Source organism: Enoplosus armatus, chromosome 14 (genome assembly GCF_043641665.1).
Source record: "Enoplosus armatus isolate fEnoArm2 chromosome 14, fEnoArm2.hap1, whole genome shotgun sequence".
NCBI lineage: Eukaryota > Metazoa > Chordata > Actinopteri > Centrarchiformes > Enoplosidae > Enoplosus > Enoplosus armatus.
In genome coordinates this window covers 5043520-5056984 of record NC_092193.1, presented here as the reverse complement: position 1 = coordinate 5056984, position 13465 = coordinate 5043520, and the positions used below count along the sequence as shown (strand labels likewise).

Here is a 13465-nt window from a genome sequence, read left to right as displayed (position 1 = left end):
ACACACACACACACACACACACACACACACGTACTCACACACACACACACACACACACACACACACACACACACACACGTACTCACACACACTGCACAGAGGATGTGGTGAAGCTGAGCTGAGCAGCTGTTTCTTTATCACACTTACCGCCACGCAGGTCACATGTTCCCGTCAAGAGGTGCTACGTTTGCAAGATATCATCTGCAACAACTCAGACAGGGCCAGACACACTCAGTGGAACATGTTGAAGTTTTGATCAACTTCTCCATTAAGGAATGAAAACATCACACCAGAATCCTGCTCATGCCTCATGTCAAGCTCCATGTGTGACTAACTGTCGCCAGTCATCCCCTCAAAAGAAAAACAATGATCAGATAAAGTGTGCTGAATAGTTTTAATCCAAATCTGTGTTTTTACTGCAGGACATCATTTTACTGAAATTATATTACAACGCTTCGCTCTCTTGAAATAGTCCTCAACACGTATTTAAGTTGAATGATGTTACATTTACGTTACATAAAGAAATGCAATGAAGTACTCAAATATTTTATCTAAGTACTACTAGTACTTGGCATCAAACTAAAAGTACTCATTGTGCAGAATGGCCCTTTTCAGAATCATGTTTATCATGGATTGTAATTATTGATGTATTAATGTGTACGGGACATTGCAGCTGGTAAAGGTGGGGCTAATTTAAATTACTTTATATAGTTTATCTACTGGGTTGCTTGTAAATTTCCCCTCGGAGATGCAAAGTAACTATTAACCTGAAGTTATAAAATAATAAATAAATAAATGTAGTGGAGTAAAAAGTACAATATTGGCAGATGAATTGCTGCGGAGTAGAAGTATGAAGTAGCAGAAGGTGAAAATGTGCAAATAGTGCCATAAACTAACTAACATTTGGCCAACTATCATTCAACATAGTTACAGTAAATGCTGTCATGGGGAATTACAGCAAATGATCTACAGTAAAGGGAACACACATGACCGGTTGTTCTCGTCTCTTAACGGGCTGTTTAATCCAGCTTCCCTACTAAATCAGTGTGTATCTGATCTGTGTGTGTGTGTTGAGTGTCAGTGGTTTAGCAGTTGTAATCTAGTCCACGTCGGTTCTTAAAGGGGCACTCCACTGACTTTACACAAAGAGTTTAGTTTACTCGTCATGGTCAGTAGTACTCTGACTGTGAAAACAGTTGTATGAAGTCCTTTGTGGCTCTGGAGGAGCTTTCTAAAGCCTGGAAAAATAATGTCATAATAATAATGTAACATAATGTCATTGGCCTGAGACAGAAAGCCTGTGTGACAAACTGGGGGTGTGGAGTTTAAAAGATGTGGGTGTTAGCCAGGCAGGCAGGCTCTAATGAAAGACGCTATCAAGTTGCATTATGGGATGCATTAGCTACAGTTTTTGGTGTGCGATATATCAGCTCCTGCTTCTTTGATTTTGACCATTCTTTATTTTTGAACCTGTCTCTCAGAAGTCTAGCAGACTAAATAGGTTATAAAGGTTGTAAATACAGACTTCTGCTCGCAGAATGCACGCAACATGTTTGTTGTCTGTCAGATTATATGTTAAAGCACCATCAGACTTCCTTGTAATGTATGTTACTTGGCAATAAACAGTTTCTGATTCTGATTCTGAACAGCTGTGAACTTTGCAGTGTTTTCAAATACACACAAAGCGTCTCAGCTAGTTCTTAAAGTCTTCTTGATGTGTCAGGGCTCTGAAATGGGGTTCAAGTTCCCCATGTTGACGTGCAATTACACAACCACTCCACCGAGGTGTTCTTGAGCAGGAATCATTTCCAGCTTTAAGGATGCTGCTCTTTTATACACTATAATTGCCTCCCAGCTTTTCCAACTTCTTCATTATTTATTCTGGGTACATGGCCATTCATCCACACAAACACAACACAAAATATTTAAAAAAAGGCCCTTCCTGAACTTTGTATCAGACTGACACTCAGGAACCCTTCCTCACATTTGACCAATGGTCCCCATCAACTCCATCCAGCTCCCTCTTTTAATTAAATAATGCTTTGTCACCCTCTCCTGAGGCAAAATGAGGGGTCGTATTCACCTCACGGACGTCCCTCTTTATGTGTTTGAGCTTAACAGGACGCTCCGTACGGACGCTCTTGGACACAGCAAACGCCGGCCACAGAAGTTATGAATAGGGGGCTCTGTGGTGCCCCCTAAAAGAGTGTTTGTGTGTGTGTGTTTCTATGTGTGTGTGTGTGCTGCAGGGGGTGGTCTGTTGGGGCCGTTTGTTGGCGTGTGCCCGAGTGCATTTGTGCATGTGAGGCCCCAAACATGTGCCCAAACGAGTTTCTGTGCACATTTGTGGACATTGTGCATTTAGTTGGGAGGTGAGGGGCCGATGTAACAACAAATGCAACAAAACATGATGGGGGGGGAAAACTTAATTCAATTAATATTGTTGAACCTCATTCTTTCATGCAGTGGGATGCATTTGTGGTCTCTCGTGTTATTCTGATACTGAATTGAAAGACGGGGGAGTGACGATCAATTATTACAGCAATTACACAGACGTGAGCCGGACACAACAGGAATTCGGGAGTGAGGGAGAGAGGGAAGGAGTAAAAGTGTGTGTGTGAGAGAGAGAGATGCCTTTTATAAAGCCAAGTCCTGTCTCTTTGGGGAGAATTTGCGAGCAGTGAGACCGGGCTTTGGGTCACAAACAGCAGCCCAGTGAGCCAATGACCGTCTCCATAATTCTCCTCAATGGTGTATCAGCGTCGTGGGACGCAGGCTGCTGAAGTTACTCTTCCTGCAGAATTTAACTGTCCCAGTTGTGTCGTGTGAGCATGCGTATGACAACAAAGCAGACATGTGGTCGAAAGGCTGAGACTCCGGGCTCCTCACTCCTCTCTGCACGAGTCAATTAGATTGCAATCCCAGCTGAAAAGGTAAGCAAATGAATTTCTGCAATGAAAAGACCTAAGAAATAAATAAAGAATATTGTATGGCAACAAAATGCATTCATTTCTTAAATTAAGAGATCAAAAATCTGTCTTATACACTTCAGGTAAGTTTCTCATTTGTTCTACCTGGATAATGACAGAGAGGAAATGTGCATATTGCGGTAGATTTGAAGCTCTGATTTATGTTTCATTTATTATCAACTAATATATGTTTTTGCATATGTACTGTACTTATATTGCATTTCCACTGGTAAGTCTTCTATTTCGCTTGTAAAAATACTATTAAACTAACTAAACAATTTTCCAATCAAATCAAGGAATTTCTGAATTTGTAATTTGGCCAAATGTCTAAATGAGTGTGAAATCACCTGTAGGCTCACAGAACCTACTTTACCTTGAACTGACCAACTCTTTACTTTTTCTAGCCATAGGAAAATCTGTAATAAGCACAATTACATGACAGTAAGTAACATCAAAATTATGCAATATTTTGAAAAAGCAGATATTTGTTGTTTTCCTCCCAATGACCACTGAATTGTTCAAAGCTCCTAGTTTGCCTAAAAAATAATAATCATCAGATGTTATTTGATTGATTTGTTTGGTGCAGAGCTTCGCAGGATGCACTTTAGTTTATTTTAGTTTATGGAAAACTAAAATACCTCATGACAGCGTTGACATCCAATCAGATCATCTGATTTCAGATGATCTTATATTGATGATTTTATATTTGACAAATACTGCCAGTTTGTTCATCCTGTAGCTGTGAAATAAACTTACAGTATGTTTTCAAGCAACTGTTGGTAAACTCTGACATTTATTTAATGCTTGCTTTAGCGCTCTCATTGTGCGGTTTGCTGCAGTATGGTAAGTAAAAAAGTGGGGAACTGACCAAAAATAAACAAAAACTTATTTTATTTCCGAGACATTCTAGGAGCCCAATGGAATTAACTCATTCTTCGTGTTTTTTCCTCAGCGATTGTGTGCAGAGTTTCAGTGTGTTTCAGTCTTCAAATGAAATCAATCAAGTGGTGATTTATGCGCTATGCTTTCTTAACTTAAGTCAGTTTCCTATTTGGAACAACTTTTGGCAACAAGTTAGTGCAAGCTGTTATGTATTCGTACAAGTTCACCTTCACCACACCCCCATCACCACCAGAGACGAGGGTCTGCCTGCCATCTGCTTAACGACATGTTAACAGTTTTAGATCTGGTACCCGGAGGGACAGTTATTGAAGACTGAGATTGAGATATGACCCATGAACTTGAACTTAAAAAGTAAGGCAGCATCAAGGAGATGGAGGGTACGGAGGAGTTATCTATTAAATAAATCTTTGCATATTAAGTAACAGAAATTAGAAAGTTGCTTTTCATTCTTTTCTAATAAATTTCTTCTTATTTAGGAGCCTGATGTGACTCTGTTGAGGCCGATAAAGGGAAATTAAAGAAAAAAAAGGAAAGAAAGGAAGGTAAGCGCAAAACAAACTGAGGGGGGAGAGAAAGAAAGTGTGTGTGTGTGTGTGTGAGGGGGAGACAGGGAGGGAGAGATGGAGGGGGATTACTCCTCACTCCAGAATACTAACGAGGGCCCTTTGTCACAGATCTCTTTCTTTCTCCTTCCTCTCTTCCGTTCTCTCGTTTTTCCTTTCACTCATCTCTCTCCCTCACACACACACACACGCACACACACACACAAATACACACACACACACACACAAATACACACATAATTTTACACTCCTTTTCAAATAATTGCACACAAACACACATACATGCATACAAAATCACACATGTACGCCTACAGTCACACACACACACACACACATAAATACGCATGTAATTGCAATCCCACTCTCACATAATCACACACACACACACACACACACACACGGATGGACACAGAGTCGTTTTTGTCAATGGTGTCTTTTGTTTCTTTTATCTCAGCTCCAAACAAAGCATTCCTGTGTACACAGAGGAGAGAGAGAGAGGGAGAGAGAGGGAGAGAGAGGGAGAGAGAAGGAAGGAGAGAGAAAGAGGAAAGTAGAAAAAGAGAGAGGGAGATCAGGAAAACATTCGGCTCTCTTTTGTTTGGCAAAAAGAAAAAAGTTTTGATTCAGTTTTTGGATTCGGCTCACTGAGGCAGGGCAGTACGGTAAAGTTGTCGTGTTGCCATGGAGATGGAATACATCCTACTGGAGAGGTTGGTCAAAATTATTCCCCTCTTTTTACTCCCATTTGCTCTATTAGTTATCTGATATACGCCTGTGGTGGAATTTTTATTTCTGGGACATGTGAGTGTGTTTGAGTGTCAAGAGAAAATTGGGTGAGAGGGCGATGCAGAGTTGAAAGAGTGAAGTTTTCAATGGTGTCATTGTAATTATGAAGCTTTTGATAGGCTCACCCTTGCATAATCACAGAAGTGTGATGCAATTAAAGGTGATTGGTTATGTAATCCATGATCAGCATTCTATGATTGCATGGAAGCTATTTTGATTTGCACTACATGGCCAAAAGTATATGGACACCCCTGTCTTCAAACGTTTGTGGTCTTCTTTTTCCTCAGTTAGTTTGGGCTAGTTCCAAACAAGGGAAGTCTGAATGATATTTTTACCCCTGTGCACAAAGCGATGTTCACGTTTGGTGTGAAAGAACTTGACTGCAACACCTCCTGACCTCAACACCTTTGGGTTGAACTGAAATACTGACTGTGAGCCGGGCCTTAATGGTGGAAGGTAATTTTAAGTCATTTTAATTTACTTATTTATTTTGGCATGTGACCTCTTATGGGCCCCTCGTCCCATTTCAGAGGTTTTTAGTCGTTTCACCAAAGAGAGATTTCACCTTCTCAAACTTCTCGGACGTTTAAATAATAGTTTGAATCCAAAAGAGATGAAATGATCCAATATTTCACAAAAAAGCGGATAGTAGAAAAAAAAACATAAATTTGTGAGGCTGAACTGTTTTTTCTTTCCCAACCCATTCACCATCTCACGACTGAACAGCTGGACTATACTACACAACTGTATATAAATGCTTAATGCATTGATTAGTAGTATTAACAATCTAATAATGATATATATAATAATATATCAGTCACAGGGCGCACTTTTCTGCAGAAATACCTTTGATACTTTAAGTACTGTACATTATACATTTGTACTTTTATTTAAGGTTTTGAATGTTGGACTTTTGCTTGTAATGGAGTATTTTTACATCATTGTAGTGGTACTTGCAGATGAGGATCTGAGTACTTCTTCCACCACTTCTTATCATCCGCTGCCGACCTCAAGATTATGTGGCTGAATGGGAGCAAATCTTGTGGCAAGCCTGAAAGCAGAAGAAGGGAGGAAGGAATAAGATATTCAACAATCACATATAAGCGTAATCCTAGGGTGTCCATATACTTTTGGCCATATAGTGCACTGTTAACAGGAGAACAACGAGAGAAACAGAGAGACCTTCTGAGGATCCAGAGTATAAAGCAGCAAAAAACACCTGAGCGAAAGATTGCAAAAGGACCCCTGAGCCAGGCTGAAAAAAAAAAGTCTTGAGCAGGGCATGTAGAAAGCCAAACTTTTGGCCCTTTTCCTCCCAAACCCTTACTGCTGTCTCCAGTTACTAGTCAGAAGTTCACTCTTTGTCCACTAAAGGCCTCTCTAGTTAGAATCAACAGTAAAGCCTTTAAAAAAAACTTTATCTAGATAAGCGTCCGAGTTTTAAACAAAGATTTTTTTTACCTTAATTGACTCATTCAAGTTTTTCCTGTCTCCTCCAGCTGACAAATGTGACTCTGTGCAGAGGGTTTGTTGGGTTAATGCAGTACATCTTCATCCTAATCCTACTCTTCCTTCTTTTCTCTCTCCTCTTCCTTATCTTCCTCCCTTGTGGGCTATCCTCTCCCTATTGGCCTACATGATTTGTTGGACGTAAGTGAGCGTGTCGAATGTGTGGTTGTGGATACAGTGACTGTCTGTCTTTGTGTGACAGGGGTGGACCTGAATGTTCTGACAAGGGCACACATTCATGCAAACATCCCACAGTGTAAAGCACTAAAAACACAGATATTACTGTAACATACATGTAAATAGGAAGTTGAAGTTTATTTTCTCTACATTAAGACAATAATACATGGGGAATGCACTACAACAATCTCCATATTAACAAATGATTTCTGTCTGTAATACCAGTTCCCTATTCTGTCCTAATACGTCATTAAAGATCATAAAGATATTAACTTCACACTTCTTGTCAAGTACTTCATCCTGTAATCTAATCTAACCTACAGAGAGACCCTACAGACATGCAAATGTGCGAGGCTGCAACTGTCTTTGTAAAAAACAAATTGTAAGATGGCTAAAAGTTTAGGTACAAAGTTTAATCCTTAGCGCTCACAGTCAAGTGAATGCAAAAATGCTAATGGTCCATCATGCTAACGTGCTCACGATGAGAATTCTTTTTAGATTAGATTAGATTCAACTTTATTGTCATTGCACAGAGTACTGAGACAACCAAATGCAGTTTAGCATCTAACCAGAAGTACAAAAAGCAGTACAGTGCAGAGTAATGTACATATGTATAGACTTGATATATAAATAGCAGTGAAGGGTAGATATATACAGTATGAACAGTATCAACATTATGAACACTAAGATATACACAGTATGAGCATATACAACTCAAACTGGTAGTTCACAGGCTACAACTAGCCTCTAACCTACTGACTTGAGTACTGTAAGATATCACCTCAAGTCTCGTCATTAGCTGTATATTCTAAAGAAACAGTGGTTTGGTCATGTGGCAGTTGCTTCAGATTTGTGTTGCACAGCAAAGACACACCTTAAGATGTTGAAACCAACTGCGAAAATGCCTGTTCTTCCTCTAACAGCTTTTGTCTCCAGAGAATTGTCGAAATCAATTGAAAAAGTCCGCACTTCTCGGAACGTGACAAGACTGTCTCTTCGTATATATCATGTCACTTCTTCGAGTGTGTCTTTTAATGATCTTTACACTGAGGGAAAACTAAGGGCCTCAGTATGCTACAAACAAATGGAACAATTGTAAATTTCCAAAACCAACACAATACAACAAGCACGGCCTCTTCAGGCAGCAATAGGCCAGGTGTATAGAGGTGAGAAAAAACGCAGGACTTGAACTTCTCTTTTTTATTCACCACACAACTATTTCTGTCACGTTTCACAAGTATAACCGAGTGCAACACTATGAATGCCATCGAGGAGAGATTGTCCAAAACATGGGCATCATTATTCAATGACAGCAGGCTTTTTCACTTTTGCCTTAAGCATGTTGTTTTAAGCATACTGAGACCTTAATGCTCGAAGAGAGCTAATGTTTTTGGGGTCGTTTGCCTTGCTTGATAGTTCTCTCAGGTTGTTAGACTTATTTTCTGGCTTCAAACTATTGACGAGACGGCATTGAGTAAAATCCCTAAAATCTACAGGGTTCAGGAACACTTAACACGAGCCAAAAGATTGAGAACCACACACGCAGTACACCCACACAGGTGTTTTTACTTTTACTCTGGGTGGTTACACCTCCTCTCAGGACTATGTACTAAGGTTGAATACCAGGAATCGGAATCCAAGTATATACAGGAAGTACTTGGCAAAATCTGCTCCCCATTCCCCGGAAAAACACCTGGTCGAATCCAGCTTTTTTATGTCTTTTTTGATTCTGTCATGTCGAGTCTGAAGCAATCTTATCGACTCTGGTCTAATTTATGAGACTGGAGTCCACAGTTCTGCATTTAAGTACAGCATATTTTGGTGTTTGGGAGTGTGGCAACTGCAGGAAACTCCCACTACATTTCCACCAAATTTCACCTGGAAAATTAGCCAAAGTAATCAAAAACACCTGCGTGGGTGTGCAACGTCTTTCAGTTTTGTTTCGACTTTTGCTGATTAAAACTGTGGTTTCTTGCTTTGTAACAGTAACAGTTTGATTTTACTTGTCTGCTAGTTGTTTTCTTTTCTTTTGCTACATATTTTGAATATAATAAAGTTACAATCATAATAAGACTTGGTTTCAAGCATCATTAGACTCACTTGAGATAAAGTCCCCCTGAGAATGAGAGCAGGTTGCTGAAGGGGAAATTACCAAAACCTACAGTCATCATGGGCAGTTTCTATCTTTCCCCTTCTATCTTTAGATATTACAGTTTTTTTAATCAATCTATCCAACTTCTTCTCAGTAAGCTTAAGTAGAAGACTCCCAGTCCACCCCAAACTAATCTCAAATGAGCCTAGTAACTGCACTGGACAGTTAACAAGTTAATCAGGAAGTATTTAACTCCTCTTTCTTTATTATTCACCAGATGACATCTGCCACACCTCCCTCCTCTCGTAGCTCCTCCCCTCAGAAGGTTTGCCACTCCCAGACACAGACAGATGTTTTAAAACCCTTACTGGGTGGTGGCTTATCTGGTGGGGGCGGGACTCTGAGGAAGAGGAGGCGTGTCCTGTCCAAAGATGGCCGTAGCAACGTGCGCATCGAGCACGTCAGTGGGCGGAGTGCTCTGTACATGCGTGACCTCTGGACAACATTTCTGGACATGCAGTGGCGCTACAAGTTCTTCCTGTTCACGGCCACGTTTGCGGGGACCTGGTTCTTGTTCGGGGTGCTGTGGTATCTGGTGGCACTGGTGCACGGAGACCTGCTTGGTGAGCGAGGAAATGAGGGGGTCCAGTAATTCTGTCCACTTGACTCCAAGTGGAGTCCCCCCAGGACACTATCTAAATTCTAGAAATGCCAAAAACTGATGTTGCCAGAGCTCGGTGGGCTCAATTACAAAAAGATGACGTCACATACATCTATGCACAAATCAGGATTTAACAATTTTTGAATCAGACTCTGATGACAATTGGTTTGATCACTGTCAGTCAAATCCGATCAAACCACTCCCACACAGTCCCGATAAAGCAGATTTATTAAAGTGATTTTAAGTGTTAAACCCTAAATAAATAATAACTACGATTGTTGCCTATTTAGTCATGAATATTTAATGTTAGTTTTAAAGTCAAGTTCTCAGGCTTTATATTCCCAAATCATTTGCCTGTTACAAAGGATGACTTGCTGCCAAACCTCTGTTCAAGTGACTTTTGTTTTCATACCTCAGTGTGCGTGCAGTCGTACAAAATGAACGACATTACAAACTGCAAGAAACAGAACGTAAAAAAGGTGTGAATATGACAACTCCCAGGATGGTGTGATGATGTGGCGTGTTATAGCTGCAGGAACTGTTACAGGGGTGGCTGGAAACAGTGAGAACTGCTGTCTTAAAGTAACAATGTCATTTATCTTCATTTTAGTAGGTGCTGAATCAATAAGTATATACCAACTATGTGTTGATGCCGTGGGCTCAGTCTAATTGTCTTTATATACACTTTCATTGAGGGTCAACTTTATTTATAGCACTTTTGTAAGGATGTGTATATGTTGGTGTTTATTGTATTTCCTGAACAGAATCTTGAGTTTAAACTAACCCTGATAAGATTAAACATTAGTGATGGCAGGAAGGGATTTCATATCTGCAATGAGACATCTGCTCTTGCCCACTTCCTCTAATGTTTCCGTTTGCTCAACTGAGTGTGGTAGTAAAAAAGTCCTATGTAATGTTGCATAGCCATACGATATTTTCAAGGCTTAGATGTTCTGCCCTGGAAATATTTAGTTCTTGAGACATTACACAATAAAGTGCACAGAAAAAAGTCCCCAACTTCACTAACATAATGCTGCCTTTTCAACCATGTCCCTCCAGAGTTTGACCCTCCATCAAACCACACACCCTGTGTGATGCAGATGCAGACCCTGACGGGTGCTTTCCTCTTTTCCCTGGAATCTCAGACGACCATTGGTTATGGTTTCCGCTGCATCACTGAGGAATGTCCAGCTGCCATCATCCTCCTCATCGTCCAGCTCGTCATCACCATGTTGATGGAGATTTTCATCACTGGTACCTTCCTGGCCAAGGTAGCCAATGCATAAAACACCCAGCTGCAAAGTGAGATACAGTGAAAACAGAGAACTTCTTTATACATAGATCCAGGCCCTTTTCTCAGTCATATGAACTGTTACAGAACATAAAAGAGAATTTATTTTTTCTGAAGCATTTTCAAGTAAAAGCAGATTTGTGCTCCTCTACCTTAAATAACTCAAGCACAAATTTATACAATCCCTTGCAGTGTGAATTCATCTGTAGCTCTGTTGAATCTCTTACACGAGTCTTATCAAAGATTATTGGACTAAAACCAGAAATGATTGAGCTTCCTCTGCTCAGGTTGCTCGGCCAAAGAAGCGAGGTGAGACAGTGAAGTTTAGCCAACATGCCGTGGTGTCGACCCACGAAGGCCGACCCTGCCTGATGATCAGGGTGGCCAACATGCGCAAGAGTCTCCTGCTTGGGTGTCAGGTAAGTGCGTGTAGAGATAGAAAATATATATCATCAGATATTTCCACCATTTCTACAAATTCTACTACTTTGAGCAATTTGTGAAAAGCTAAAACAACTTATTCACCCCCAGGTGACCGGAAAACTGCTTCAGACCTCCCTGACCAAGGAAGGGGAGACGGTTCGTTTGGACCAGAGAAACGTGCCCTTCCAAGTGGACACATCCAGTGACAGCCCCTTCCTCATCCTTCCCCTCACCTTCTACCACCTCATCGATGACAGCAGCCCCCTGCGAGCCTGGGCAGCCAAAGGTAAGTTTGATAGTGAGGGCAGGAGATTTGGTGGGTGGTGGTAGTATCGCAAGTAAAAGGGGTTTTATCTTTGCAATCTTTTGAGTTATACCGAGTCCATCAAACACTAACGGTGAGAATACTCTTAAAACTCTTCAAAATGAAATGGACAGCTCTACTCTACAGTACTGCTGCTGCAGCAACACTTTGATGTCGAAAGTTAGACTTTTAGAAATCGGACGTATAAGGAGTTCAATGTTCAATGAGAAATGATGTAACAGGAAGGTAAACTGCTTGTTCCCCACACCTTCCCTAGTTCCACTTATCAGTTGTTGGTGAGCTCAGATGGTGTTAACCATGTTCAACCAGTTTTATATTTAACTTGAGTCTTCACTTGCTGCAAGCGGTGAGGATTTTCCATCTGTGATCATACCTTATTTCTGAAATGAATGTGGGGAAATACAGTGATTTAAATAAATACAGCATTTTACCTTCCACCCTTTGTTTCTCTATTTTCTCTTCAATACCAACTTTCCTTTTCTTGTTTCCCCACTTCCTACCTTTCTGGTAATTTGTTTTTTTTACACTTGTTAAGTATATCAATGTTTTTTAGCTAGCAGGCTCTCCTTTTAACCCTTTATCCGGCAAGGAACCATATATGGTAACTTCATTGATTTTGATTTTCAACATAAAAATTGAATATTTTTAAAAATGTCACAAAAGTAAAAAAGTCACAAAAGTAAAAAAGTCTTGTTGTGTCCTGCAATGACACTCTAGGGTTGAAATTTTGCATTTTCACACTCTAGGGTTGAAATTTTGTGTTGTAAGTATTTCAATGAGTGCCTGATGAAGGGTTTTAATGGTGCATTGATGGAACATTACCCCCACCACCATTCAATCAGTGCTATAGCGTGAAGCCACTGGCAGGAATTTGTATCACCTGTGTGTGCACTCATGAGCATCCACATGAGCCTCCATGAGATGCAAACAAAATGGGAACCTGCTCATAACACTACTGTACAGCACTACTGGTGGTCAAAAACTCTGCAGTGTAACTTTAACTTTAGTGTTTTTTATTAATGGATCCTTCCTCTCTCCCATTTTTCATTTTCATCTTCTGGTATCTCCTCCCATCTCATTTACCTCCACCAGGTGGGGGCTGGACTGATCCAGAATTGGCAGACTTCGAGCTGCTGGTGATCATGAGCGCTACAGTTGAGCCGACCTCCGCCACCTGCCAGGTCCGCACTTCCTACCTGCCAGATGAGATTCTCTGGGGCTACGAGTTTCCCCCTGTAGTCTCCCTTTCCCCATCGGGCAAATACGTAGCGGACTTCGCCTTCTTTGACAAAGTGGCCAAGACCAAGACCACACCCATCTTCAAACCATCCAGCCCCCAGCATGGGTACCAGAGCAACGGGGGTGGGACTGTGCCGGAGGTGTCCGATCCAGAGAAGATCCGTCTGGAGCAGAACTATAGGGAAAGAGGGGAGGACCGTGGCCGGGTCAGAGACACTCCTCTCAGTGTTCGCATCAGCAACGTGTAAACAGGAATGGTTTAGAAGAGGAGCATTTTACAGAGAGCAATACGCAGGAGACTGATTTGCAAACAACGAATCATATCAATACAGCTTGGGAAACTGTCTTTTTAGACTGCTTTGAACTTAAATCAGAGAGATATCTATGTCCCAGTAGCACCAAATGATGCAGAAAGCAAATATGGAAGACTACAGACTACCGTTTGGCCAAGTTTGTCACTCTCATACGTTTGCTGGGATAATACATGTTTTACACTGGCTGGACTGTATTCATATGACGGCATAACA

The 13465-nt window shown here is 40.9% G+C and overlaps 1 protein-coding gene across 1 annotated transcript; it reads left to right on the top strand.

The window, feature by feature from the left end:
* Positions 1-5115: 5115 nt before the first annotated feature.
* LOC139296542 (ATP-sensitive inward rectifier potassium channel 10-like) lies at positions 5116-13186 on the top strand. The gene is made up of 6 exons (XM_070918966.1): positions 5116-5145; positions 9277-9622; positions 10720-10931; positions 11239-11370; positions 11483-11660; positions 12792-13186. Exons 2-6 carry the CDS (start codon positions 9277-9279, stop codon positions 13184-13186), a joined length of 1263 nt encoding a protein of 420 aa, XP_070775067.1. The 5' UTR covers positions 5116-5145.
* The last annotated feature ends 279 nt before the right edge of the window (positions 13187-13465 follow it).